This window comes from Hibiscus syriacus, unplaced genomic scaffold, assembly GCF_006381635.1.
Source record: "Hibiscus syriacus cultivar Baekdansim isolate YM2019G1 unplaced genomic scaffold, ASM638163v2 tig00009499_pilon, whole genome shotgun sequence".
NCBI lineage: Eukaryota > Viridiplantae > Streptophyta > Magnoliopsida > Malvales > Malvaceae > Hibiscus > Hibiscus syriacus.
The window spans coordinates 47,420-73,069 of NW_024062196.1; the positions used below are offsets into that span (position 1 = coordinate 47,420).

Consider the following 25,650-nt stretch of genomic DNA (forward strand, 5'->3'; position numbering starts at 1 on the left):
ATGAACCAGACTCAAAAATAGTCCATGTTCATTGTATCATGTAACCCATGGAATTAAATCAAATAACTCCTGGAACTCCTGATATTAACAGCTTGTCTCCTTTGTACAAAGCTGGAAATCAGTCCAGATACATCTTAACGTTTTTTATTTAATTTAGGAAAAGCTGTTTAATTTCTGATAACTCTCATAAACCAGCTGTTATCATTTGAAATTAAACAGTATTCAACAACCTATAAATATCAGTTGAAATCTTTTACATTTTTTCATTTGTTTCTTTCAAAGAGAAATTCTTCAAGAATTTTCTCTAAAAAGATAGTATCCGCGCGGACGTGTCGAAGACACGTACGACCACGACCACGAGCCGAGACTAGACGAGACGGACGGCGGCGGCGCGCGAGAGTCCCCCTTGTTCTCTTTCACTCAACAAGGAAATGGGAATTCCATACTATAAATACTCATTTCCAATAGTGTTTCCAATACTATGTGGATTGAGCATTATCAACGGGATAAAGTAAGGTTTGATCGTAATGGTCCTGCTGCTATCGCAAAGTACCAGGCGGACAAATTGATTCCTGGCAAGAATGATGGCTGTAACTCGATCGCCCCGACACCACATACCTTGCAAGAACTTCAAGATACAACTCTTGGTTCTATTTTGTCTGCACTGATACAACACTGTGATCCACCTCAAAGGTGCTTTCCTTTAGAGAAAGATGTCCCTCCTCCATGGTGGCCACAATTAGGATTGTCCAAAGATCAAGGCCCTCCTCCTTATAAGAAACCTCATGACTTGAAGAAGTCTTGGAAAGTGGGGGTTCTTACAGCTGTAATCAAGCATATGTTTCCCGATATTGACAAGATCCGCAAGCTTGTACGGCAGTAAGTGTTTGCAGGACAAGATGACTGCAAAAGAAAGTGCGACTTGGCTCGCTATCATTAACCAGGAGGAGGCGTTGGCCCGTGATCTTTACCCTGATTCCTGCCCACCATTGTCCTCGAGTGGAGAAAGTGGGTCCTTGGTTAGAAATGACTGCAGTGAGTATGATGTTGAGGGGGCGGAAGATGAAGCAAGCTTTGATATACAAGAGTGCAAACCTGTTAATCTGAATTCATCGAACTTGGGTACAGATAGAATGAGGATTATCCAGCAACCAACTTTTCCTTTTAAGGGAGAAGTTGTTAATTTGGATTTGGTACGAAAGAGGAAACCGTCTAAGGATATCAACTAACTTGTCCGCAGAGAAACTCCTCTGCACAGTTCAATGGTGTGGATTTTAACGCGAATGAAGTGAAAGCAGTCATCTTCCCTCAATCATTTGCACAACCAAAGCCGGCTGCAACGTCTATTACTTCTGTCCCAGCACCATTCGATCATCAGGTCTCTGAGATCCGGAAGATGGACAGAAAATGATCACTGAGCTCATGTCGATATACGATAGCAATGTTCAATGCAACAAGCACCTGAATCCCTGTAAAAATCCGGTTACAGAAGGTCAAAATCTTATTCAGCAGAAATTCCAGCCACAACAGGAAGAATTCTTATGTGGTCAAGGCATCATGATGGAGGGAAACTTTTTCGATGAGTCAAACATGCCCCATGATAATCAGATGTTTCCACAAGGGGAATGCCAATTTGACCCATATAAGGCTTTGAATTCACCCTCTGAGGCCAACTACAACTACAACAACAACAGCAACAACAAGAACAACAGTTCCAAATTGATGTTTGGCTCTCCGTTTGATTTGGCTTCGTTTGATTACAATTAAGATCTAAAAGCAGTTGATGAACATCATGCCAAAACATGATGTTTCAATGTGGTTCTAGAAACAATAGCAAAGCCGAAAGCGTATCCTATTGAGCGTCAACTCAGCCGTACTGAGCACTTATAGGAGATAGACCTTACTCCCCTTGCACTGAGCCAAAACTGATTTTTCTTACATGGCTATCATTTTTAGCTTGTCGGTAGCTGTAGAAGTTAGCAGGTTTATCGTATGGGCTTCAATAAAAACGTGGAAGGTCCCATAATTCTGCAACTGATTTACATTGCATAGAATGTGACCTGTTCTATAAATAAGTTAGATACACTGTTTCAATTTGGGTTGTGGGGTTATTATTTCGTTTTCGCCTTTTTTTGTTTGAAACTTATGAACCAGTTCCTACCTTTATCATGTTGGGGTTTGAATCTGATGATGTACGTTGTCTTGTAATGAAGTAACGGTTACATAGTGGTCGAGTTTGTTGTATTGAAACTGTGCACAGGGGTGAGCAAAACTCGACATGAAAAATTAATTTCTCTGATTCGATTTGACTCGAAAAAATTTGACTTAAATTGATTTCGAGTTGTAATTTCATAAATTCGGCTCGAAAATTATCAAGTTCGAATCAAGTTTGTAAAATAGAACTTGAATAACTCAAATCGGTAACTCTAATAATTCAAAATTTTTAGTAATTAATAGATTGATTTTTAAGTTTGAATCAAGTCTCTCGAGTATAATATATGTATATCACATATGAAAAAAATGAGGAAAAATATATGAATTGTATATAGTTATAAAACATCATTTAAATTGAAATCAAATAATACTATAATATTATAAATATCTATAATTAAATTTAAATAGAAATTCAAAAAATTAACTTGAATTTTATAAAATTAACTTGAATTGAAAAAATTCCAAATCAACTTTAAATTATAAAATAAATAACTTAAATTTTTTTAGCAATTCGATTCAACGTTCACTCTTATGTGTGTGTGTTTTGTTTTTAAAGCGAATCGAAACTGTTAGGGTAGGAATCATTTGACTCGGTTTGTATAACTTTTCTTAGCTCATTTGACTCGGTTTGTATAACTTTTCTTACCTCATTTGACTCGGTTTGTATGACTTTTTCTTAGCGTGTGTGTCGGCTCCTCACTGTAAGGTTCATTCAAGCTCGTCTAGTTGTGTAGTAAACTTTCAAACTCTTAGAGCTGTAAATGAGACAAGATAATTTGTGAGTTATTTATGTTTAAGTTTTTAACAAGTCGAAATGAGTTAACTTCATACTTGATTTGAAAATTTTTGAGCAACTCGAAAGAATAATATATTAAAATTTTATTTTTTAATAATTAAATCATTAACAATATTAATATTTATGTGTTGATTTAATAAAATACAAAATAAATGTATTTAAGATTCTGATTCGAGTTTGAGCTTTAATTGGATTAAGTTTAAGATTTATTTTTTTATTTCAAACTTTTTTGAAATTTTTCGAGTTTCAATTAATGGTTTTGAGTTCAAGTCGAGTTTAAAAATTTTAGGCTCTCAAATTTTTTAATCGAGTTTCACTTTAAAATTTTTAAGTCAAGTCGAACTCAACAATATTATAGTTTGACTTAACTTATTTACGGCGCTAATCGTAATATCAGGTACAGTAACAAACAGAGAAGTTTGGTTACAAGATGACATAACAAAATACGATTATTTTGATATATTTACTATATATTGTATTTATTAAATAAAAAATCTTAAAAATTGTAAGAGTAAATCAGTTATATAAACAATATATTTATTTTAAAATCATTGAAATGTATAAATTAATCTCTTAATAATAAAAGAGATTAAAAATTTAATCAAATAATTAGGATAAATAGCAAATATAAATAAATTTCATTATTTAGTATAAAGGATAAACATTATCAATACTAATATAAATATATATATAACAATAATAGTATGTAAATAAAATGATACTATCATATTTCCATCACAACCAATTTGTAATAATTATGAGTATATATTACTATTCAGTTTAAAATTTTAAAATTAAATAAATAAATAAATATATTCTTAATTTAAAAAGACATAACAATATTTACCGGAGTTAATAATGCTGAGACAACACTAAAAATATTTGCCGAAGGCAGTGCACAAGTCTATGTTGTCTGCGAAAACAAATGTTGAATTACTAGAATATAAGGGGATGAACGAATGAACCAAGTTATCTCTGAACTAAACAAAAAACAAACGATCTGACATACTAGCTATTTATGTAAAAAATAAACAATAATATAAATTGAGGTGATGTGTACAACATAAGTATCCTTGGGTATTCAGAGGCTTGGTAAAGAGAAAGCATTACACCATCTTTGCATATGTAGAGAAGAAGAGGTCATAAATAAAAAAATTTATCAACCAAATATCCCTTTCTGATATTGTGATGCTCGTTAGATAAAAATATGGAAACAGACCTTAGATTACTTGACTTCCACCGTATGTAAATGCTCTAATAAAGCTAACAACTACTGCATGAAGCAGAATTTGTCACATAATACTTGGATAATAAGCCGAGGATAAACCTCCAAGACAAACTGGATTTACATGCTTCAGTTTGATAGATTTTCAGTAGTACATTTATACAATGATAAATGTATTATTGTTATGCTTTAATGATGATTCAATGATTATAATATAATTTTTAAAATTTTAGTGATTAAAATAGAAATTTATTTTAACTTTAATGATCATAAGTGTAACCTTTTAATAACAATAAACATGTATAAAATTCAATATATGATATAATAACAAAATTAAATCATTTAAAATATTGATTTTCAACTACTTAGCGAACCACATAAGTTAAAAATAGATCTCATATTCAATATTTTTTCACTTAATAATAATTAATTTTGTGATTTTTTTTCTTACTTTAAGGGGGTGTTTGGTTCAAGGATAGTGGGATTCCCATCCCATGGGAATCTCACATTCCCATGTTTGGTTGGCCGGGAATCTCATTCCCGGTAATGTTTTATTACCAATAGTAGATTTTTTGGAATATATTACCGGGAATATCATTACCTCCATTCCCGTATTGTAACATTACCGGTGTTTTGGACTAAAATGCCCTTAAATTTTTATTTTTTTTTCAAAAATATCATTCTTCTGTCATTGAATAATAAAAATTATACGAAGGTTAAATTACAAATTTATCCTTAAATTATTTTAGATTTATAAAAAAATATATATAATTAAATTTTTATATAAAGTTCAAGGGTTAAAAAAAAATTACCCTTTCATTAAATCTTTTTTATATTTTTAATTTTGTAAAAAAATTATATAAATATTATGAATTTAATTTTTTAAAGAAAATATATAAATATTTTAAAATTTGTAATATTATACAAATATATAATAAGGACAATTTGGTCAAATATACATTCTAATAATCTTTTATTCCTTTAACCAAACACGGTAATCTTACATTCCTGCTAAACCAACCAAACACAAAATATAACATTCTCAGTAATCCTATTCTCTGATAATCTTTTATTCCCACTGGTAATCTTACATTCCGTGAATCAAACGCACCCTAAAATTGTTGTTTAGTTGCATATATTTTGTGGAACAGTTCTGCCATTTTTTTTACTTTGTTATCAATCATCGACAAAATTAGTCAGTAGAATATATAGATTTTTTATTTAGCCCATGGACGAGTTCTAATAAAAATATTTTATTAAAACTCGTATCTTAACGTAATAAATTTTAATAATACTTTAAAAAAATATCATGTATCTCAAAATAAATTTTAACTTAGTATAATAAGCTAAATAAAAAACTCATTATATTTATTAGGTTAAATCTCAATCCTCAGCCCCCGCGAAAAATGAATTAAAAAGGAAGCTTCACTTGTCATTTTATTATATTTTTCATTTTACTATCTATGTTTTTTTCCTTCTAGGGTTCCTTTTTACTGCCCTCCACATATGGCCGACGTCATAAATCTGCCGGTTGATTCCCTCGACCACCGACGTGGCGGAGGCGGCGACCGTAAAGACAATGACGACAACAATAACAACAACAGACAGCCTCCGCCATCCGACGATCCTAACTCCACTCCCCCATCGCCGCCTCCGCCTCGACGCCGAGAGCGAGACTCACGCGAGCGACGGGATCGCGACTTGTACGATCGCAACCGCTCTCCTCCACCTCCACTTACCAGGGACAGAGATTACAAGCGGCGCTGTAGCATTAGCCCTCCTCCACCGCCGTTTTATAGGGATAGGAGACACTCGCCTCCGCCGCGGAGGTCTCCACCTTATAAGAGGTCTAGGCGGGAGGATGGTGGCTGCAGAGGGAGGAGAGGGAGCCCTAGAGGGGGATTTGGACCTGGAGATAGAAGGTAATGTTTTATTTCTTCTTCTAGATTCATTTTTATCACAATTAAAATGTAAAGTGATGCAACTTGAATTAGCTATGTATATGTATCTGAACTGTTGATTTTTTCTGTGCTTAATGTTACGAAGTTATTTCTGACCTGTTAAATTTAGCATTTAGATTAATTGATTTAATCTTGGAATTCTTTAACTGCAACTACGTTAAGATCTAGAATAATTATTAATTTAGGAATCTTCCTGTAAATTTTTGTAAAATATACCTTGTTAGCCAATGGGGTCGGTATTTTGAATGCATGAATTACTACCTGTGGCTACTGCTGACCCTGCAAAAGAACCGTGAATAATGTGTAATGTTACTTGAAAATGGATAATTCATCCAGTTTTCTTGTATTGCTCTTAACCCTGCGTCTCTTCTCTATATATGACTATATATATCATTATTTGAGTTAATTTATGTTCATATATCATGATACAATCATATATGATTTCTTATTTTCACTTGACAGTTTTGGTTATATTCAGATTTTGCTCACGCTGTAAATCAATTTTGATTTGACAGGTTTGTGTACGACTATGGCGGTGGATATGATCGTGAGATGATGGGAAGGGCTGATCACCCTGAAGAAAGGCCTCATGGCAGATACTTTGGTCGTTCTTCTGGTGGCTATCAAGGTGATCCACTCTATAAATTGTTTAACTAATTTCATATTTCCTCAAACTTCAATTCTTGCACTTGGAATAATCTCGAAGCATTTTTGTTTTAACCTTTGGTTCTGCCTTATTTTTCTCACTTATTATTAATTTATTAAACTCCGCCTGTGCTTGCACTGCCGGTCCCAAGCCCGGATAAAGGAGGAGGGTTGCAGTAGTTCCGTGATAGCCAGCGTAAAATTCTGTCACATCTTTTGACATGGACTGAGAGCCCTGATATATTGAGATTAAGGCTTGTTGGTTTGGTTTGGTTCTGTTAATATAGTAAAGAGATTAAACTACAGTTATAGACTCCCTTTTCTTGCAGCCGAACTTTCAAATTTACTTCCATAAGGAATATCTACCAATATATTCATATTTGAAGCAAGTAAATTCCTACTGGTTAGGAATAGCTCATTTTTCATGCAACGTATTATGATAATCAGAGATTAACATAGACAGAACTAGTTTTTCTTTTGGCACTCAGGTTTCCCATTTAGCCACTTTTAGATCGTAGCATCATTTTGGAAATTATCAAGATGCATATGATGAGAATAAGTTGAATAACTTTGGGCATCTATGAAATGATGCATAATTACAGTTGACGATGACACTATGTTTAGTAGTTGTGTTCCTTCTAAAATTCCATAGGGTGATGATGCATTACTGTATACTGCTCTACGGTAACAAACTTGTTATCAATCTTTTCTGTTTATGTTTTTTTTTTAGTTTGCCAAATAATATTGTTTTTGCAGATTGGGATTCTGGCCGTGGTGGTTATGTTGATGCCTCCAGTTCGGGGAGTATTCAAAGGTTAGCTTTCCATCTTATTTGGGATTCGTGTATCATATTAGTTTTGAATTACTTTTCATTGCTTTGCGGCAAGACCTCTGTTACTCCCGTTCACCAAAAACATGGAAATACTTGTGTTGAACACGACACGACCCAGGATAGGATCCGGGTCTGACACAAAAAAATAGGACCCTTCTTCATCCCATATTCAGAAGATCAAGCTGAGGAGATATCAACCCATCCCCATGACATGGAGCGGCGGTTCTCAACCTTACCATCATGGGTAAGGAGAGAGAGTTGAGAAAATATTAGAGATATTCCAAAGAAAAGAACCTTCTGCCACTTTTGGTATTTTAAATTTACAGTGTTCTGTTGTCGTACAAGGGAAGAAGTAAAGAAGTCTTTTTAGATTGAATTTTGGACTTATTCTTTAACTGGACTTTGATACTATTAGATTTTAAAATCCAATTTAATAATTATTCCTAAAATTGGTTGGGTTTAAGGCCCAAAATATATTTAATTCAATGTACAAATCAAATCTAAATGGTAGATTTTTATATCTTAGATTATATTTGATTTATAAAAATTATTTGTATTTGATAAAGATTAAAAAGAAATTAGAAAATTAAAATATTTATAACTAGGTTTTAATAAACACAAAGCAATATATTTTACATAAAATATGAATGTATAATATATCACTTAAAAATATTAAATGTGAAGTTGTTATCTTTGTGGTAATAATCCTATAAAAGAATTGTAAAAATATTGTTTGAAGACTCCCCATACCAATGTCCTCTTCTCTGACCCCTTTAAGCTCTATCCCCGGGTTCTAGACTTAAGGTGATTGGCATGTCTGACACTTAGATCCATACCCGTGTCCAACATCTGTACCTGAGTCCAAGTAGCGTAGGGCAAGACTGCCGCATTGAAGGTCTGCTAAATTTTGATTGAGATTATTTCAAAACATCTCTTATCATTGATTGTTGTGTAAATGTTTCAGAGAAGGATTGATGTCATACAAGCAATTCATTCAAGAGCTTGAGGATGATATACTACCAGCTGAAGCTGAGCGCAGGTACAAATGGGGAATAATGTTATGATTCAGTTTTATCTTGAGACTTGTGGCTGAAACCGTGGTTTTTGACTGTGTAGGTACCAAGAATACAAGTCAGAGTATATATCTACCCAGAAACAAGCCTTTTTTGATGCTCACAAAGATGAGGATTGGTACTTCCCTTTGATTGCTGAATTACTCCCTCCATTCACCCCACTGTTCTAATTGGACTTCCTTATGTTGTAGGTTGAGAGACAAATATCATCCAACAAATTTGGTCACTGTTATAGAAAGGTTAGTTGTACTAGCATTTTTCTTGACGTTTCAGGTCATGAATTTGTTACTAAGCTGATAGATCCCCCTCAGCACTGCATTTTGTATCACGGTGTGGTTGTACTGCACTGTTGTTGGATTGGTTACTTCAATTTCATGCTTTATTTTGATTTTGACATTTCCTTTTTTAGGAGAAACGAGCTTGCTTGTAAAGTTGCCAAGGACTTTTTCCTTGATCTGCAGAGTGGAACACTGGACTTGTAAGATCTGCATAATGTGTCTTCGTACTTACATGCGTATTAGACCTTTCTTCCTGCTAATTATTTTCAAGCTGCTGTCCAATAATTTGTATTGGTTATGCAGAAGTCCTGCTGGCAATTCCTTGTCATCAAATAAACCAGGACAGACCAGTGATCCTAATTCTGAAGATGAAGCAGACATTGGTGGCAAAAGAAAACGGAATGCTAGGGGACCTGCTAAAGAAGCTGACCTTTCTGCTGCTCCAAAGGCTCACCCAATCAGTTCTGATCCCAGAAGAATTCAGATTGACATTGAACAAGCACAGAGGCTTGTGCAAAAACTGGACTCTGAAAAAGGAATCAAGGAAAATATTCTTAGTGGACCTGAAAACCAAATAAATAGAGATAAACCTCATGGTAGTTCGTCTGGCCCTGTGATCATTTTGCGTGGCTTGACCTCTGTGAAAGGACTTGAAGGTGTAGAGCTTCTGGATACAATTTTAACTTACTTGTGGCATGTCCATGGCTTGGATTATTATGGAATGATTGAAACAATTGATTCTAAGGGTCTTAGGCATGTGAGAGAAGAGGGAAAGGGTTCTGATGTGACTAGAAATGGATCTGAGTGGGAAAAGAAACTCGACACACGTTGGCAAGAGAGGTTGAAGGGTCAAGATCCTTTGGAATTAATGACTGCTAAGGAAAAAATAGATGCTGCTTCTGTTGAAGCTTTGGATCCTTTTGTCCGAAAAATCAGGGATGAAAAGTATGGTTGGAAGTATGGTTGTGGTGCTAAGGGTTGCACAAAGCTCTTTCATGCTGTGGAGTTCGTGCACAAGCATCTTAAACTCAAACACCCGGAGCTTGTGATGGAGCTAACATCTAAAGTGCGTGAAGAGCTTTATTTCCAGAACTACATGAAGTAAGTGTGGTCTTACATGCAGCTTATTGTTTATATATATAATGTATATATTAAGGATACTAATATAAGATACACCGTTGCCATTCACAGTGATCCAGATGCACCTGGTGGGACACCTGTTATGCAGCAATCTGTACCAGTATGCTACAACAGTTGCTTTGGTGTTTTGATTGCTCTTACAGATTTATGACGTCGTTGTTTCCTTTTATCATTAATTTTTTCTTCCTGCAGAAAGGCAAGCCTCTGAGACGTCAAATGTTGGAAAATCGCTTGAAAGATGAGCGTGGCTCACGTAAATATCGTGATAATCGAGCAAATGGAAGTGATAGATATGATAGGTCTGAGAATCCTCAATCAAGTGATTTTCCATCCAACAATGAGGGCTCTGATGGGGGAAATCGTGATGATCTAAATTTAGATGCTTTTGGTGGACAAGGGGTGCATGTTGCAACTTCATTTTCTTCAGATATGGCACCACCACCTGTATTGATGCCTGTTCCTGGTGCTGGGTAGGTCTTATACTGTTCCACAAGTAGCGGTAGTTAGCTTATTATTTCCTCAAGGACTTATACTTGTGTAATTGCAGTCCATTGGGCCCCTTTGTTCCAGCTCCACCTGAACTTGCAATGCAGGTGTTTAGAGAGCAGGGTGGTCCTGTTCCTTTTGAAGGCGGCAATAGTAGAAGTGGGCGTCCTGCAGGGCCGGCTTCCTTTCTTTTGCCTGCTGCTGGCCTCCGGCAGGATCCTCGTCGTTTACGAAGGTAAGGTTGCTTGAGACTGTTGGCAGACCAAATGGATTTGCTGCAGTTATATTACTTGCAGAGCTTAACCTTAATTGTGTCTGTTTGAACATGGTATTGCTCAGTTCACTTCTTGTTTACAAATTTTATGATTGTACGTAGTGATAGGATATATGTTGTTCTGGCAATGGGTTTTCTGGTTCTAATAAGTGAGGTGGGAAACTTGCTATATGTACATCACAAAGCGGAACTAGTAATCCGTGTAAAAAAGGGAATACCGAACGGTGCATAGAATCTGGTGATGTGATTGTGATTAGAATATTCTCGTAGGTCATCACATTTCTCACCTGCCCCGCTCGTGCCTTGTCTGATAAATTTTGATGGCCTAATTGAATTAGTTATTTCCATTGTGTTTATCTTTCTATATTCAGCATATTAAAGCGTGCCCCATTTTATTTATAACGCAGTTATCAAGACCTAGATGCACCCGAGGATGAAGTGACGGTTATAGACTACAGGAGCTTGTAGGTAGGGGAAATGCGAAAATGGCACGAGGAAAGCAGCATCAAGGTCAAATTCCTCGGGGTTTTTGGTGGTTGTCTTGAATGGTGAATCATTGACCTTACATCATAATGTTATAACTCTAAAATTCTTATGTCTTTCCAGGTGCTACAATTTGTGATTAAGAGCATTCTCCTGCTTTGATTTTCCCTAAGAAGTACGCTTAATTTCGTATAATTATTTTTTTCTCTTATTGATTGTTGGTCCGGCTTAACTGACGTCAAAAGAGATGATTATGAACATTGAGGGAATGTTTACGCCCCATAATTAAAAACAGTAATAGGGAGATTAAAATTGGGTGTACAGGAGAAGGTAAGCTGTAGTTTAACTGCAAGTGTCTTGCTAAATATTATGTGCATCTTGGGTAAAACCATTAAGGAAAGTCGTCAATGAATGGTAACACGGCTACTCTAGCAATGAAGTATCCAAATCCAGGGTTCAAGATTAGGCGTTTTATATACAAGTTAGTTGATTTGTTGTTGAACCTGCCCGACCGCGATCCAGTCCAGTTGATGAGAATGGACGTGGCTTCACAGTTTGGCGCACAATATGTCCAACAATATATCTTGATCGGCTTGGGAGATGAATTGTAAACAAGTCCACAGATTCAATTGACCAATTTCAGGTGATTACCTCATAAATTTAGTACAAGTGCGCCAATCTCGTGGACTTGCAAGCTGTGGCAAAAAAATATAAATTATTGAAGGGGTTAAAATCAGTTCTGCGATAAGAGGGATCAAAATATAATTTTGTCACTGTATTAATATACGACTTCAAAAATTATTCATTTGGGAGGGTCCCACTCCTAATTACGTCCTTTCTTGCAAGTGGCTGAATCAAGATATATTTTACTCATTAGTAAGAACATCAAACCACTTGATTAAAAGTATGTTTGTATATCCTCTCAGAACATGCACCGTAAACAACGAGATATGTTACACAATTTTTGAATTTGATTTTAATTAAAACTTTAAATCAATTGCAAATTTTTTATTTTTACACCAGTGATTAATTTACACTCTCTTTATATAAATAATAATCATACATCAAATTCCGTTATCTTCTCCATCTCTTCCATATTGTGTTATAGGGTTTCCTAATAAGTTATAAATGCAACATATGCAAGAAAATACGACATTTTCGATCCTAGAGGTAACAAAACCCTTGCACTACATGGAATAAAACATACAACATTCTTGAAGATTAGTGAGAATTGTGTCATAATGTTTCTTGAACAAACAAGTTTTGGAATTTCCAAAAATCACTCTACGTTAATTGTAATATGCAATAAATATCAAAACCGATTTGTTCCCTTTCTTTTCTTCATAGTATATAAGACACTTTAGCTCCACAACATAATCATTTTTAGCATTTATTTGAGGCTAAAACCTCGTAGTTGTCATCACATTAAACCATTAACCAGGAAAAAGGGGCAAACTTAAGAGTATAATGGCAACCCCCCCCCCCTCTTCTCATTGTTTGGTATTTTTCAATTGTCCTTAAAACTAGAAATGTAACTAAAAAAAGTGTTTTTTTATACTTTTTGCCAAGAACTAACAACAAACTGCGCATTCTATATTATTAACAAGAAGCTTACTCTCATCGGAAAACACTCCCAATCCTTTTCAACCAAAAAAGAAAAAGACTAAAATCCTTGGAGCAACAACCACTGCCTAGTAATTTAGGTTGGGAGAGATTATTTAAAAAAAAAAAACCAATACAGCTGTGGAAGTAAATATGGTTGCAACCAGCGGCTTTATATGTTCATGCCTCACCAAATCTGCAACACCAAATAAGAACAAAAGAATACAACATAGTTGAATGGAAGGATTACCCTAGGTCGGAGAGCCTCAGGTGAGCATCAGCATAATCAGCAAAAAACGCATCCTCATCCTACAAATGACCAAATTCAACAACCCTAAATATAAAATTTCCCATAATTGAATCGAATATTGTTGCTTACAGCGGCATATTTCTCAACCAAGGGATGGAATACTGAGACAGACAGCAGAACTTGGTCAGTTGGCAGCCGCAAAAGATGGTCTTTCTTTCCACCCAACAACTCCCTGCAATATATTTATCCAATTGCCATCAACTAAATTCAATTTTCTACGGATTTGTTCATTACAAAATGGATTTGCATTTTCAATTAATGACCCGAGTTTAGCTGTTGTACGTTTTGGGTTATTCATATGAATTAAAATGAATTGTGCATAACTAGTCAAAATTGAAACTCGAAGTACGAGCTGTCAAAGATTAGATGATTGGCAGTCCATGCTCCCTCGTATCCAGACCTCTCCTTATGGCACCTTCCCTGCATCAAAGGCAAAGAAAATAGACCCCGTTTTTAGAGGATAAGAGGCAAATCACAATTCAGGCTTCAAGAAAACCAAGGGAAATTTAAAAATGTATAAAGATACCAGGGGTGGCCACCAGAAAGAGCAACAATGTCCTTGTCCGTAACCCCATTTGAGTAACGAAAACCTGCCTCAAACGATCAGCTCCTACAAAATTTTCATCCAAAATAACCCCACCTTCATAATCATATACAAGAATGTAAAATATGATCCTTAAAATACGTAAACAAGTTAAGAAAATTGAAATTATCCGTATCAAACGCAAGCTTATATCTGATATTAATACTAACCCGTGGTAGCATCAGGAAGACGGGCCTCAGGTGCTGCTTCATTCTTGTCCTGCATTTATTACAAACAAAATAAATGTGGGCAAAAATACAAATTTATTAACATTTCAACAACTCAAAACATATTTTACTTTCAATTCCATTCCTCAAAACAAAACCAACTGATGTTATATGGTTAGCAATTTTACGTAGACGAAAACCTTCTAAATGCATTTATCACTTCTTCATGTATCTTAAAATAAGCAGAAATCATGACTGACCACTCTCCCGGGATGTAAGGGAATTTCAGGTCCACCGGTGACCTCAACAGCGACGACGACCAGCAAGCTACAAATGAATCAAAAACCAGAAAGAAAGAGTCAAAATGAAACATGAAATGGTAAAATCTGAAAGCAGACAAATAAAAGTGCAATACCTGATAAAAGTCCGCAAAAGAGATAGTAGGAAACTGCTCCTTGATCGGCTCCAGAAACTGGACGGCAATATCGAGACCGTTGTTAGCGTTATGTGCGAGCTCAGCAGCATGCTTCAAGGTACAGAATGGACCTCCGGTCTTGGTCTGACAATCAAAAGTTCCAGCTGAGTGCCACCTGTCCATCACCATTACCGTACGATCAATTAGCATCATGGATCTCACAACCGAAACATTTAAAGCAGACGACAGATAAAGAGAGGTTACGCTAATCGGAGCATGATGGGAGCACAGTTCTTCTCAGCGATGAGACCTCTGAGCTTCCTCCTAGCCTTTTCAATGACCTTGTTGTAATCCTCGGTGACGGTAGGATAACTCTTGGGCATTTTATCTGATATCTACAAATATCAACAAACGAAATGGAAAACAAAACCATAATATACTTCCGAAAACGAACCTTTAGTTTGAAAGTAAAGTAATGGAGAGAGTAGACAAATGAAGCACTGTGTTTGATTAATTTGGGTTTAAAATTTCATTGATATATGGCTGAGATTGAATATATGGAATCGCAGTGAAGATTGTGTTGGGGAAAATCGGATTTTGGTTTTCATATCTCAACAACAAAGCCCGCTAAACTTGGACATTATAAATTTAACTTCACATATAATGTCTTTTTATTTTCTTTTAAAAAATAAATTTTATTATAATTAATTATACATATAATGTCTGATTTTCAACCCTGTAAGATTTGACATGTGTAATTGAACACACGTGTAAAATTATAAATATTATACTAAAATTCAATTACTAAATATCCGTCCTATCACACTCTTAAAAATCATAATTTTCTTTTTTTTAATGAAAACTAATCTTAATTGTACATATTAATTATTTCCCAATTTGAAAATGTTAAACTATAAATTCCTACCTTCTTATTGGTTTTCGTTTGTTTTAATAAGTTTTAAATATGACAACAAGCATAATAAAAATTAAATTGTAATTTATTTAATTCAATTAATATTATTATAAATATAAACATATAAAAATATATATTTATCCTATGAGTGGATGCCTGTTGTGGCAATTACCAAATGGCAGGTGTAACCGAGGAGTAAGATCCAATGGTTTAAAAGCGATATTTTAGGATTAATCTGCGCCATCAACTGAATACCTAACAACGTGGCGAACATCGGAAGTATTACGAGCAACCCCCTCTAAGAGCGGGACCCATCGAGCTGCGGCAAAGGCATGCCAAACTCTTCTAATAGTCCATATATTATACATACATTTTGGATTAGTCCCTATACTCCAATTTGGTCCTATTTTACAAATTTTGATATTTAGATTCTAATCTAAAAAGTATGCACTAAATATAATAATTTCAAATTTCGTGATTATTAATCATATTATTAGTAAGTTATATATTTCAATTCATCATTTTAAGTTTTTATAATTTAATTATTTTGTCCTATCATGATTGAAAAATTAAATTTAAAAAATATGAATATAATAAATAAATTAAAGGCTTTACAAAAAAAATACTTAAAACTATATTTATTTTTTCATTTAAGTGTCTAAATTTTTTTAGTCAATATAGGTGTCTAACGTTTGCAACATTACTCTCTTAAGTGCCTACGTTGTAATAGCCGTTAAAAAATACTGTTATCTGACACATGTCATGTTTATATGTTTTTTTTTGTTTTTTTATTTTTATAAAATAAAAATATTATTAAAAATTAGTTTTTATTAGGGAAAATATTATTAAAAATTAGTTTTTATTAGGGAAAAAACTTATTTGAAGCTATTTACCCATTCCCCGTCGAACACACGCCGTTTCCCTTTACGTTGAATCTCCCATGAATTCACAGCCATCCTCCCCGTTGAATTCCAATGAATTCTGAGTATCAAACCACGTTGAATCCCCATAAATTCTAATTGTCAAAATTCCGGAAAATTTCCCATTCATGTGGCATTTTAAATTTAGGGTTAGAGGTTTAGGGGTTTATACATTTAAGGTTTGGGGTAGCGATAAGTATGATTGTCAGGCAATGGGTTGGCGATGACAAGTGGGTGACCGTTCAACGACAGAGTTATAGTTCGAGGTGGCTGGAAATTGGATGGGATTTAAAATTAATGATTTAATAGTTTTGGGGTGTTTTATGAAAAACATAAAAAGTTTGGGGTTTTTCTAATTTTTTAAATCAAAGGAAATAAAAAAATCATATCATGTGTCAAATATTGGTTGATTGATTTTTAACATATTCTTTTAACGGTAGTAACAAATAAAGCACTTAAAATAATAATATTTGTAACGTTATGTATCTATATTAACCGAAAAAAAGTTTATGCACCAAAATGTGAAAATAGGTATAGTTTAAACATTTCTATATTAAGCCTAAATTTAAATATATAGGTTAAATCAATAATTTATATATAAATATAAAGATTGATGATAAAAATTGATTAAAAAAACCCGAAAAAATCGAAAAAATAAGGAGCCGATCCCATAATAACAAAAAGATATAATGTCAAAATTAACTTACAACATTTATTAAAATGGTTATTTTCCCTCTATTTTATTATTTTAGAGTATTTTGACATTTAAAGTTTCATTTTAGAGTAAAAATGTCCCTAATGTTTGACATAATAATCACTGTCTCTTATTTTTGTGTGTGGACATTTTAGCCTTCAACCTTTTATTTTAAGTTAAAAAGGCTCATATTTTGGAGCGATAATTGTGTATTAACTAATGATTTTTATCTATAGGGGGAGTTTTTTGTCCCAAAGTAAAATGTTGAGTGCTAAAATGCTTCAAAAAAATAATATGAACTAAAATGACTATTTTGATTAATGTTGGGTCTATTTTGGCATTATGCCTATTTGAAAATTCAAGAGTAGCAATAGAAAGTTGACAATGTTTTATCTGACAGTGACGCTATAAAAAGAAGATTTTCTAAGGTAATTATTTCTTTTATCAAAATTGATATCTAAAACTTGTTTTTCTTTCATTTTAGCCACAAAGTTGACGGTGTTGAAATTTGGCTAATCATTGACATCCGATAATAACGCTCCACGTGTTTTATATACAAGTATGTTTTCACGTTTTACATTTTTATTGGCTAAAATTCTACATTTTTTTTCTTTTAACGGTGTTAATTTCTGGATAAATTGGAAATATAATAGTTTAATATTACTTTTAAGTTTGAACAAAAAAGTACTTAAATGAGAATCGGGTATAGCTTTAGGGTCAATATGTAAATAAAACCAAAGAAGGAAAAAAATGATAATTGCAAGTAGCTAAAAAGGCCAACCGAAAAACCAAAAGAACCCTCTCTTTTTAAAGGCTCTCTCTTTTCTCCATTCAATTTTCTCTTCACATTTCCTTGTCGTGTTTTGTTGTATTTGTTGTTCATCGCACAATCTCATCTTCACAGATTCGTCATCTTCTCGATCCCCAACTAACTGTAAGTCATCTCTCTCGCTATCTCTTAATCCGAAACCCTAAATTTCCTATTATGACATTCGGTCCTTCTCTTTTATTTTGTCATGATCCTTGATCCATGTTCCTCATTCTGTAATTTACATAGTACTGCTTATTCTTTTTGTCTGCTTCTTTTCCTCTTGCTATATTGTATTTCATTTATGCAATTGACGATTACATATTGATTGGGAATTTGATTGTTTGTTAATTTGGTTTGATATTTGATTAGGAAGCTTTGGTATATTTCTCTACTAAGCGATCGAGATTTGTTTTGGTGGTTACTTCATTTTTTCCTGGAAATTTTAGATTTATATTATTAAAATGGGAATGGGGATTTCTAGTGTTCGATTTGCGATTTACCTAAATGAAGTGTTAGATTTTGCTATTAATTTTTTTCTTCTGAGGGGTTTGATCATTGTGATGAAATGATAAATGAAACCGTGAAGAAATTTTATTGATACCGTTTGTATTTCAATTGATGATTCAGTTACGTATGCTTTTATTATTAGGAATTTTCTATTAAGTGATTGTTTATTTGTCTTGGGGATTCAGGCAATCATGAGTGACGTCGGAGAAAAGACCTGCCCCCTTTGTGCGGAGGAGATGGATTTGACTGATCAGCAACTGAAGCCTTGCAAATGTGGTTACGAGGTTTGACGCATATTGTTATTTCATTTTTCATTTTTTTAATCATTTGTTTTACAATTCAAGTCAGAAAAATGATGTAAAAATGTAATAAAAGTGAGAACATAGGAAAATGGTGGGTAATTAATGTGCGCCATCTGGCCTTATCTCTATTGACCTTCGTGGCAGATATGTGTTTGGTGTTGGCATCACATAATGGAAATGGCTGAGAAGGATGAGGCTGAGGGAAGGTGCCCAGCTTGTCGTACTGCTTATGATAAAGAAAAAATTGTACGGACAGCTTCTAACTGTGAGAGGTCAAGCTCCCACTCTTTAAAAATATTGAAATGTTTACTTGCCTTTGTCTCATATATATTCACCTTCCGCCCCTCTTAGCAGGTTGGTTGCTGAAATTAATTTTGAGAGAAAAATGAAGTCACAAAAGGCAAAGACTAAATCATCTGAAGGAAGGAAGCAACTGAGCAGTGTGCGAGTCATTCAAAGGAATCTTGTTTACGTAGTCGGGTTGCCACTTAATCTGGCAGATGAAGATGTACACTCTTTCTAATCTTCGTGTGTGTGCATTTTCGAGATAACTTTTATACACTTGTATGAAGATAACTAAACCTGTTTCTCTTTTCTGCAGTTTCTCCAAAGTCGAGAATATTTTGGTCAATATGGAAAAGTTCTAAAAGCATCTTTGTCTAGGACAGCAGCTGGTTCCATTCAGCAATTTCCAAACAATACATGTAGTGTGTAAGTTCAGAAATATCTTGTTTAGGTTTTAGATTTTCCAACTGTTCAGACATTATTGTTTTGCTTGTTAAAACTTCAATAGGAGCATTTTATGTATTTAGGTTTCTCCAGAAAGGAAAACCTGTTTTTATCATATAGTAGGTTTTCTCCACCTTGTCTCTTTGGTGGTTTTCTGCTGTTAGTATATCTCTTTTTCAACTTATATTCTTCTTTACCCTGTGTACAGATATATTACTTACTCAAAAGAAGAGGAAGCAATTCGTTGTATCCAATCTGTACATGTATTTGTCTTGGATGGTAGACCATTAAAGTATGAGAACTTGCTTTTGGAGTTTTTCTTTGGTTGGTGGTTGGATGGATTGTTGTAACTCTGGTTATCATCCCTAATACTTGGAATATATATTTCAGGGCATGCTTTGGTACAACAAAGTACTGCCATGCATGGCTGAGAAATATGGTATGTTTAGAAGTGATTTTTTCTTCATTTTTTTAATGAGTTGAAACTTCTATTTATTATAGAAACTAATGTATTAAATGTAATTGAAGATTTTATTTTGGGGTTTCAGCCTTGCAGCAATCCTGATTGTCTATATTTGCATGAGATTGGTTCTCAAGAGGATAGTTTCACCAAAGATGAGATCATATCTGCATGCTCAAGGTATAATCATTTTGAGTATGCTTGCCATCATCTCTATTTCTTTTTTAATTTACTTCATTTTTGTTGAGTTTCTGTGGAACATTAGATAAAGAAATCCAACTTGTAAATGCTTTGCTTTTCATATAAATGCATGTGTGCATTGGCTATTACATCAATCTTATTTTGTTAGATAGGCTAATTAGAGCTGTCGTATTCTATGTTACCGTTATAGTAACCCATTCAGAAGAGTGAGATCTCATACCCTAGTAGTAAGGTTAGAAAGATAGAATGCCATTAATTATTGGAAAGCTTATCTTGCAAGGAACATTATTGGGAGCTTTTATTTCTATTCAACCGTATTTTATTTCTGTCATATGGACACCTCACCATTAAGATAATGTTCCAAAAGGATTTTTTTTTCCTTGTCAAATCAATTTTTTTAATTTTTGTAGCCGTTTTTAACTTTTTATTGCAACTTATCAATTCTAATGTGATTTGTTTAATGTCTCTCTTGGTTGTTTAAATGAGTAGGGTTCAACAAATAACTGGTACAACAAACAATATGCAACGGCGTGCTGGGAATATGTTACCTCCCCCAGTGGATGATTATTGCCCCAATAGTTCTTCTACAGCAAAATCCATTTCTAAAAGTGCTCCAAATGTAAGTTCATGTCATTTAACTCCCAAACAATAACAGGAAGTTCAATTATTACACTAATAATTTAGGAACAGTTAAATTGAGCGTACTTGCTGGCAGAATTTATTCAAAGAAACCCTTGGTAGTGTGATTGTTTTTACCTTGAGTCACTGAAATAAGAAAATTTCAAATGATAGGGTGGGTGGGTTGGTGGAGGTGGGGATGGGAATGTTTTAAAGCAACATGTATGCTTGACCCTCGCTCCTGCACCTGACTTAGGTTGTGATTTTTATACAGAATACAATATCAAGCTGTCAAAAAGATTCTCCTTCAAATGGAAGCCCTGGTAGATCTATTGCTCTTCCTGCTGGAGCATCATGGTATGTCTTTTTGTGTTGTTCTCATACCCTTCTGTTGTGTTAATTTGTGATGCTTAAAATCCGATCATTCTGCTAGGGGAACTCGTGCTTTAAACCAGCCACAATCAGCCTGTTTATCATACTCAAATGGACCTTCTAAGCAGAAATCTGATACAATTAGCTGCGCACCACCATTTTTATCTGCAGTAACGAACATAAATCGGTCTTGTACATTACATGATGATGTTGTAAAGAAACCATCTGAGGAGATCCATGCTATGCATATGAAGGGTAAATCTGATTTGTTAAAGCCCTTGAGACATAATGGTGGTTTAGATAGTCGAACTACTGCACTAGAGAAGCCTACTTCACCTGAAGGAGTTCCTGCCTCTAAATCATTGAGCAGGCGGATATCTTGTCCCCCGACGTCCATATATAATGACCAGGGCACTAATATACCATCAACTGTTACAAGCTCCATCTTTGGCCACTCTGAGAAGTCTTTTATTACATCCAATGTGAAAGTAGGGAGTATTTTGTCTACTGATGAGAAGATACAGAGCTTATGCTCTAATGTTTCATCATTGACCTTAGATAGGATTACCTCAAGTGGACATTCCAGTGTTATTAGACCTAGCAGTTCAGCCTCCGACCATGGATCAAGCAGCTCTTCCAGTAGTCATGGGTTACAACAGTGTTATACTGAGAACTATCGGGAACATTTAAATTCAGCAACCGCTGGGAGATCTGTGACATCCCCCAATAGTGTGTCTGTTTCAAAAGAGAAGTACGATTGGGGAACTGATACACAAACTCGAGCAGTGGTGAATACAAGTTCTGAAGTTGAAGAGGATGTATTGTCTTTTGATAATCAAAGAGTCAAGGATACAGAAGTTATTAGCCGGCCAAATTATATGCCTAATTCACCAATTTCATTTCATTTATCGAATCATTCTTGGCCCCATTCTTTTCAATACGGTGATTCTTTTGGCCTTGTTAATTTGAATGCTGATACAGCCTTTGTAGATAATAAAGTCAGTGACAGTTTACAATTTCATGGATCCGGTGTTTCGTCTTTATCTAATGGGTACCCTGAGAAGTACATAAGTAGTAGTATTGGTTCTGGTATTACAACAGAAGGCTATGTTCTGCCTTCAAATCAAGGGGAAGTGAAACAGATGGGAAGATTCCTTGGTAATGATGAGGACATTGTTTCCAAAGGTGAAACAGGAAAGAACAGCATAATTTCAAACATGTTGTCGCTAGATTTTGATACATGGGACGAGTCTCTAAGATCGCCTCAGAACTTGGCTAAATTGTTGGGTGACACTGACAAGCAGCAGTCTAGTCCTCTCAAATTTTCTAGTCCAGGGAAGGCTTTGAATAACAATCAGTCCAGATTCTCATTTGCAAGACATGAAGATTCTAAATATCATCCTTTTGATATTGAGTCCTCATGTGGTGTTTTTGGTCAAATGCCACAGAACCAGCTTTCAAGCCAAGATTTTGCTGAAAGCAGGGATCTCTATCTGAATAAGTTTGGAAGTTCTAATGGGTTACCTCCAGGTAACTTTGATGCATACAACAATTTTTCAGGCAGCCCTTCAGTTTTCTCTTCTAATAAGCTCTCTGGTGAGTTTCTACAAAATTACTCTGCCCCTATCATAGGTCAATGCTCCTACAGAACTTAAGGTTTTACTTTTGGTGTCAGAATGTTAAAGTGTCATCTGTTTTCTTAAAATTTTAGTAATGCCACAAGCATGCTCATAATGTGATCTTTACCATCATTAAAGATAAATTAGTTTTTCTTTTTTCTTTACTTTTTTTTCTTGTCTTTTTGTTTTTGGAATTTGTCAAAAAAATTCATTGATATAGTACATGCATATCCTTTTTTTTCAATGTTACATAGCAGTTTCAAGAGCTCGAGTGTCAGCACCACCTGGATTCTCTGTTCCCAGCAGGGCTCCCCCTCCCGGCTTTTCCTCTAATGGGAGAGTAGACCACAGTTTTGACACATCAGGTAGGTTCGCTTTTTATTATTTGGCTTGCAATCGTTAGGTGTTTCATTGCCAGAAATTGATGCCAATTTTGTTTTCCTTTTAGGATACTTGGACACTTTGTCCCTGTTAAGAAACTCTTATCAGGCTCCAGCAAGTAGTGGTATTGGTGGTGTTGGAGATATAGAAGTTATGGATCCAGCAATATTGGCAGTTGGTAAGGGTAGACTTCAGGGAGGGCTCAACAATTCAGGCTTAGATATGCAATCAAATTTTCCTCCACAGTTGGGTCTCTACGAAAATGACGCCAGAGTTCAACTATTGAGGCAGAGATCTCTTTCTCCTCATCAGAACCTAAGATATGATGTTGGGGATAGATTTTCTTCTCGTAATGGCTCTTACGGAGTTTCTTCTAGGGTAATGGATCAATCACAAGTGAACAACATATCCCCATATGCACGGTTGTATCTCCAACAGTCGAGGAATTCACATATGTCAAACGGTCCTTGGGATGGTTGGAATGAAGTCCAGGGTGGAGACAATGTTGGCATGGCTGAGTCGCTCAGAAACGAGAGATTGGGATTTAACAAGTTCTATTCTGGTTTTGAAGATTCAAGGTACAAGATGGGTGATCTATATAACAGAACATTCTGGATGTGATTGTTTTTGAAATCAACTCTTTGCTTAATTGACAATGCTAAGCGAGAGAATGAGTTTGGGGATCTTGGCCTCATGTTGGTGATGGGCAACGGTAAGCTGAGAGAATGACTTTGGCAGCCTCATGAAGTATCAAACTCCCAACAACTCAGGCCAAAAATGACCGCGCCTGCAAACAAGCAGGTAACATTGAACTATTTCAAGTTAATTATTACTGGTTGTAGGTATTTTCACAAGCATATTTTGCATGCTTCAAAAGTTCATATCTTGTGTTATTCGGCAGATAAAATGCACAGGTGAAACCAGCTCTTCTGCCATGGTTATTTCTGATATAATTTGGTTGCACCGCATGAGTGCTAGCCGTATACAGTCTTCTCATCAAACCGGCAGGATGGTCCTCTCCTGTTGCAGATAGTTATGTTGTTAATCACCCAATGCCCACCCCTGAAGTAAGATCCTGCTCTTGGAACTAAATAGATCTCAACTGTAATCCAAATTTACGTTTCTTGTTCAGATATCAATGGTGTGTAAACTGTAAAAGAGTTATATTTTGTTTCAGATATGGATTTACAGTGGTCTGTCAGCTGCTCCCCCCCCCAAAAGAAATGAATACAGGAGTCAGATTCATTTCTCTCTCTCTCTCTTAGTTTTCCCTTTTGTTTCAACCCATATTTGTACTAATTGCAAAGAAACAACAATTTGAACAATAGTCATTCTTTTCCATTTCTATCTTAGCACTTTGTAGTATTTGTTTTTAAGAAGAAAAAAATATATAGAGGTTCTATAATTATTTAAACTTCTCTTGAACAATTTTTTCTCATACCAACTTAGATTGTTATTTTTTAATATATAATTACTCAATATGCTAATTTAATTCAACTTAGAACTTTTATAGGATTTTTGACAATTTTGTTTCCTCTGTTTACATTTTATATTTTTTAAGGAAAAAAGAACACTTGTATTTATGTTTTCTTAATGAAATTTTTTTAGTGCACAAACTTAAATTTTAATCATAATTATTTTCAAAAAAAACAAATAAATTTTAATCATAAACTATAAACTTTAAAATTTTATCCATAAATCTTAAAATCAAAATTTAAAAAATTTAAATCCCAAACAATAGAAATAATATTAAAAAAAGTTTTCAATCATATATATCAAATAATAATTCATATTTAATACCGGCATTTTATTTGTTTTACATATCTTGTTGAGGAAGTAAATGAGTCCTCTATATAAGTCCTCGCACTCTCTTCACTTGTCAAACTTCCATCCATCCTCGTCCTAATAGCGGGAGCCATCTCTCACCAACCCATCTTCTTATTTTGAATAAGACAACACTCTTTACAATTCATCATTTGTTTTTTGCAATAACCAAACCGAAAGCGTACTTCTAATCCACCTCTTTTGCTTGTCTGTGTTTTCCAATAACTAACTTACTACCAAAGATGAACCAACAGAAATTTCCACCCAAAAGAGGCCAAATCAAGATCAAAATTATCAAAGGCTTCTTCAAATCTGCTGCGAAAGTTGTGTGGGTGAAGAAGAAGAGAGAGGAGAGAAAACAGAGGCGGCGTTAGTTGGAGCTCAACACCACCACCAATATCAACTCCCAAAAAATTACATGGATCATTCGATTCACTGAGTTGGTTCTTCAGTATTAAACGTCGTTGTTTCGTTCAAGCTGATCATTAGAAGTCGTTTTATTTCATTTTTCATTGCATATGGATAGGCACAAATTTGTTTTTCGATACTTAATGCAGACCCTGTGTTAATGTTTGTGGTGGCTAAGCTAGTGAAAGTGTTGAGACGTGAAGACGTAGCATATCAACGTGTCTCTTTGTGTATTATAAATAAAATTGCAAATTTTTGTTTAACTTTTTCTATTTTTAAAATGTTTTCATAATTCAGTCGGTCATTGCTGATTTTTATGCAAAGAAAGCAATAATTTGAACCTCAATTTTGTGTCTTTCATTTACAAAAATACTTTTATTTTTCCTTCTTAGTTCAAGCAATGAATC

The 25,650-nt window shown here is 34.6% G+C and overlaps 3 protein-coding genes and 1 pseudogene across 5 annotated transcripts; 3 read left to right on the plus strand and 1 right to left on the minus strand.

The window, feature by feature from the left end:
- Positions 1-481: 481 nt before the first annotated feature.
- LOC120203254 (protein ETHYLENE INSENSITIVE 3-like) lies at positions 482-883 on the plus strand. Its single transcript, XM_039203575.1, has one exon. It carries the CDS (start codon positions 482-484, stop codon positions 881-883), a length of 402 nt encoding a protein of 133 aa, XP_039059506.1.
- Positions 884-5,741: 4,858 nt separating this feature from the next.
- LOC120203260 (serrate RNA effector molecule-like) lies at positions 5,742-11,405 on the plus strand. Its single transcript, XM_039203587.1, has 12 exons — positions 5,742-6,157; positions 6,712-6,824; positions 7,598-7,655; positions 8,638-8,712; positions 8,790-8,864; positions 8,938-8,985; positions 9,156-9,224; positions 9,328-10,125; positions 10,216-10,264; positions 10,357-10,634; positions 10,712-10,885; positions 11,332-11,405. The coding sequence occupies exons 1-12, from the start codon at positions 5,742-5,744 to the stop codon at positions 11,390-11,392; spliced, it is 2,214 nt and encodes a 737-aa protein (XP_039059518.1). The 3' UTR covers positions 11,393-11,405.
- LOC120203258 lies at positions 8,904-24,262 on the plus strand. 3 transcript variants are annotated; one of them, XR_005523804.1, is made up of 14 exons: positions 17,763-17,945; positions 18,515-18,613; positions 18,776-18,903; positions 18,986-19,139; positions 19,233-19,342; positions 19,569-19,652; positions 19,751-19,799; positions 19,909-20,000; positions 20,511-20,640; positions 20,914-20,996; positions 21,073-22,607; positions 22,888-22,995; positions 23,079-23,812; positions 23,913-24,262. XR_005523804.1 is itself a non-coding variant. In XM_039203586.1 (13 exons), the coding sequence occupies exons 2-13, from the start codon at positions 18,521-18,523 to the stop codon at positions 23,630-23,632; spliced, it is 3,120 nt and encodes a 1,039-aa protein (XP_039059517.1). In that variant the 5' UTR covers positions 8,904-8,909; positions 18,515-18,520; the 3' UTR covers positions 23,633-24,262. The 3 variants fall into 3 exon arrangements, 2 of the variants coding, with proteins under 2 accessions (XP_039059517.1, XP_039059516.1); XM_039203586.1 differs by lacking the exon at positions 17,763-17,945 and adding an exon at positions 8,904-8,909 and having other exon boundaries at positions 23,079-24,262; XM_039203585.1 differs by having other exon boundaries at positions 23,079-24,262.
- On the minus strand, positions 13,218-14,880 carry LOC120203262 (annotated as a pseudogene).
- Positions 24,263-25,650: the final 1,388 nt, after the last annotated feature.

Excerpts from the sequence above, each read along its gene's own strand:
- LOC120203260 (XM_039203587.1), top strand. The coding sequence starts at position 5,742 with ATGGCCGACGTCATAAATCTGCCGGTTGATTCCCTCGACCACCGACGT. Across the intron at positions 6,158-6,711 it reads TTTGGACCTGGAGATAGAAG|GTTTGTGTACGACTATGGCG; the intron begins GTAATGTTTTAT and ends TTGATTTGACAG. Across the intron at positions 9,225-9,327 it reads CAGAGTGGAACACTGGACTT|AAGTCCTGCTGGCAATTCCT; the intron begins GTAAGATCTGCA and ends TTGGTTATGCAG.
- LOC120203258 (XM_039203586.1), top strand. The coding sequence starts at position 18,521 with ATGAGTGACGTCGGAGAAAAGACCTGCCCCCTTTGTGCGGAGGAGATG. Across the intron at positions 19,140-19,232 it reads TTAATCTGGCAGATGAAGAT|TTTCTCCAAAGTCGAGAATA; the intron begins GTACACTCTTTC and ends TCTTTTCTGCAG. Across the intron at positions 19,653-19,750 it reads TTGGATGGTAGACCATTAAA|GGCATGCTTTGGTACAACAA; the intron begins GTATGAGAACTT and ends TATATATTTCAG.
- LOC120203254 (XM_039203575.1), top strand. The coding sequence starts at position 482 with ATGTGGATTGAGCATTATCAACGGGATAAAGTAAGGTTTGATCGTAAT.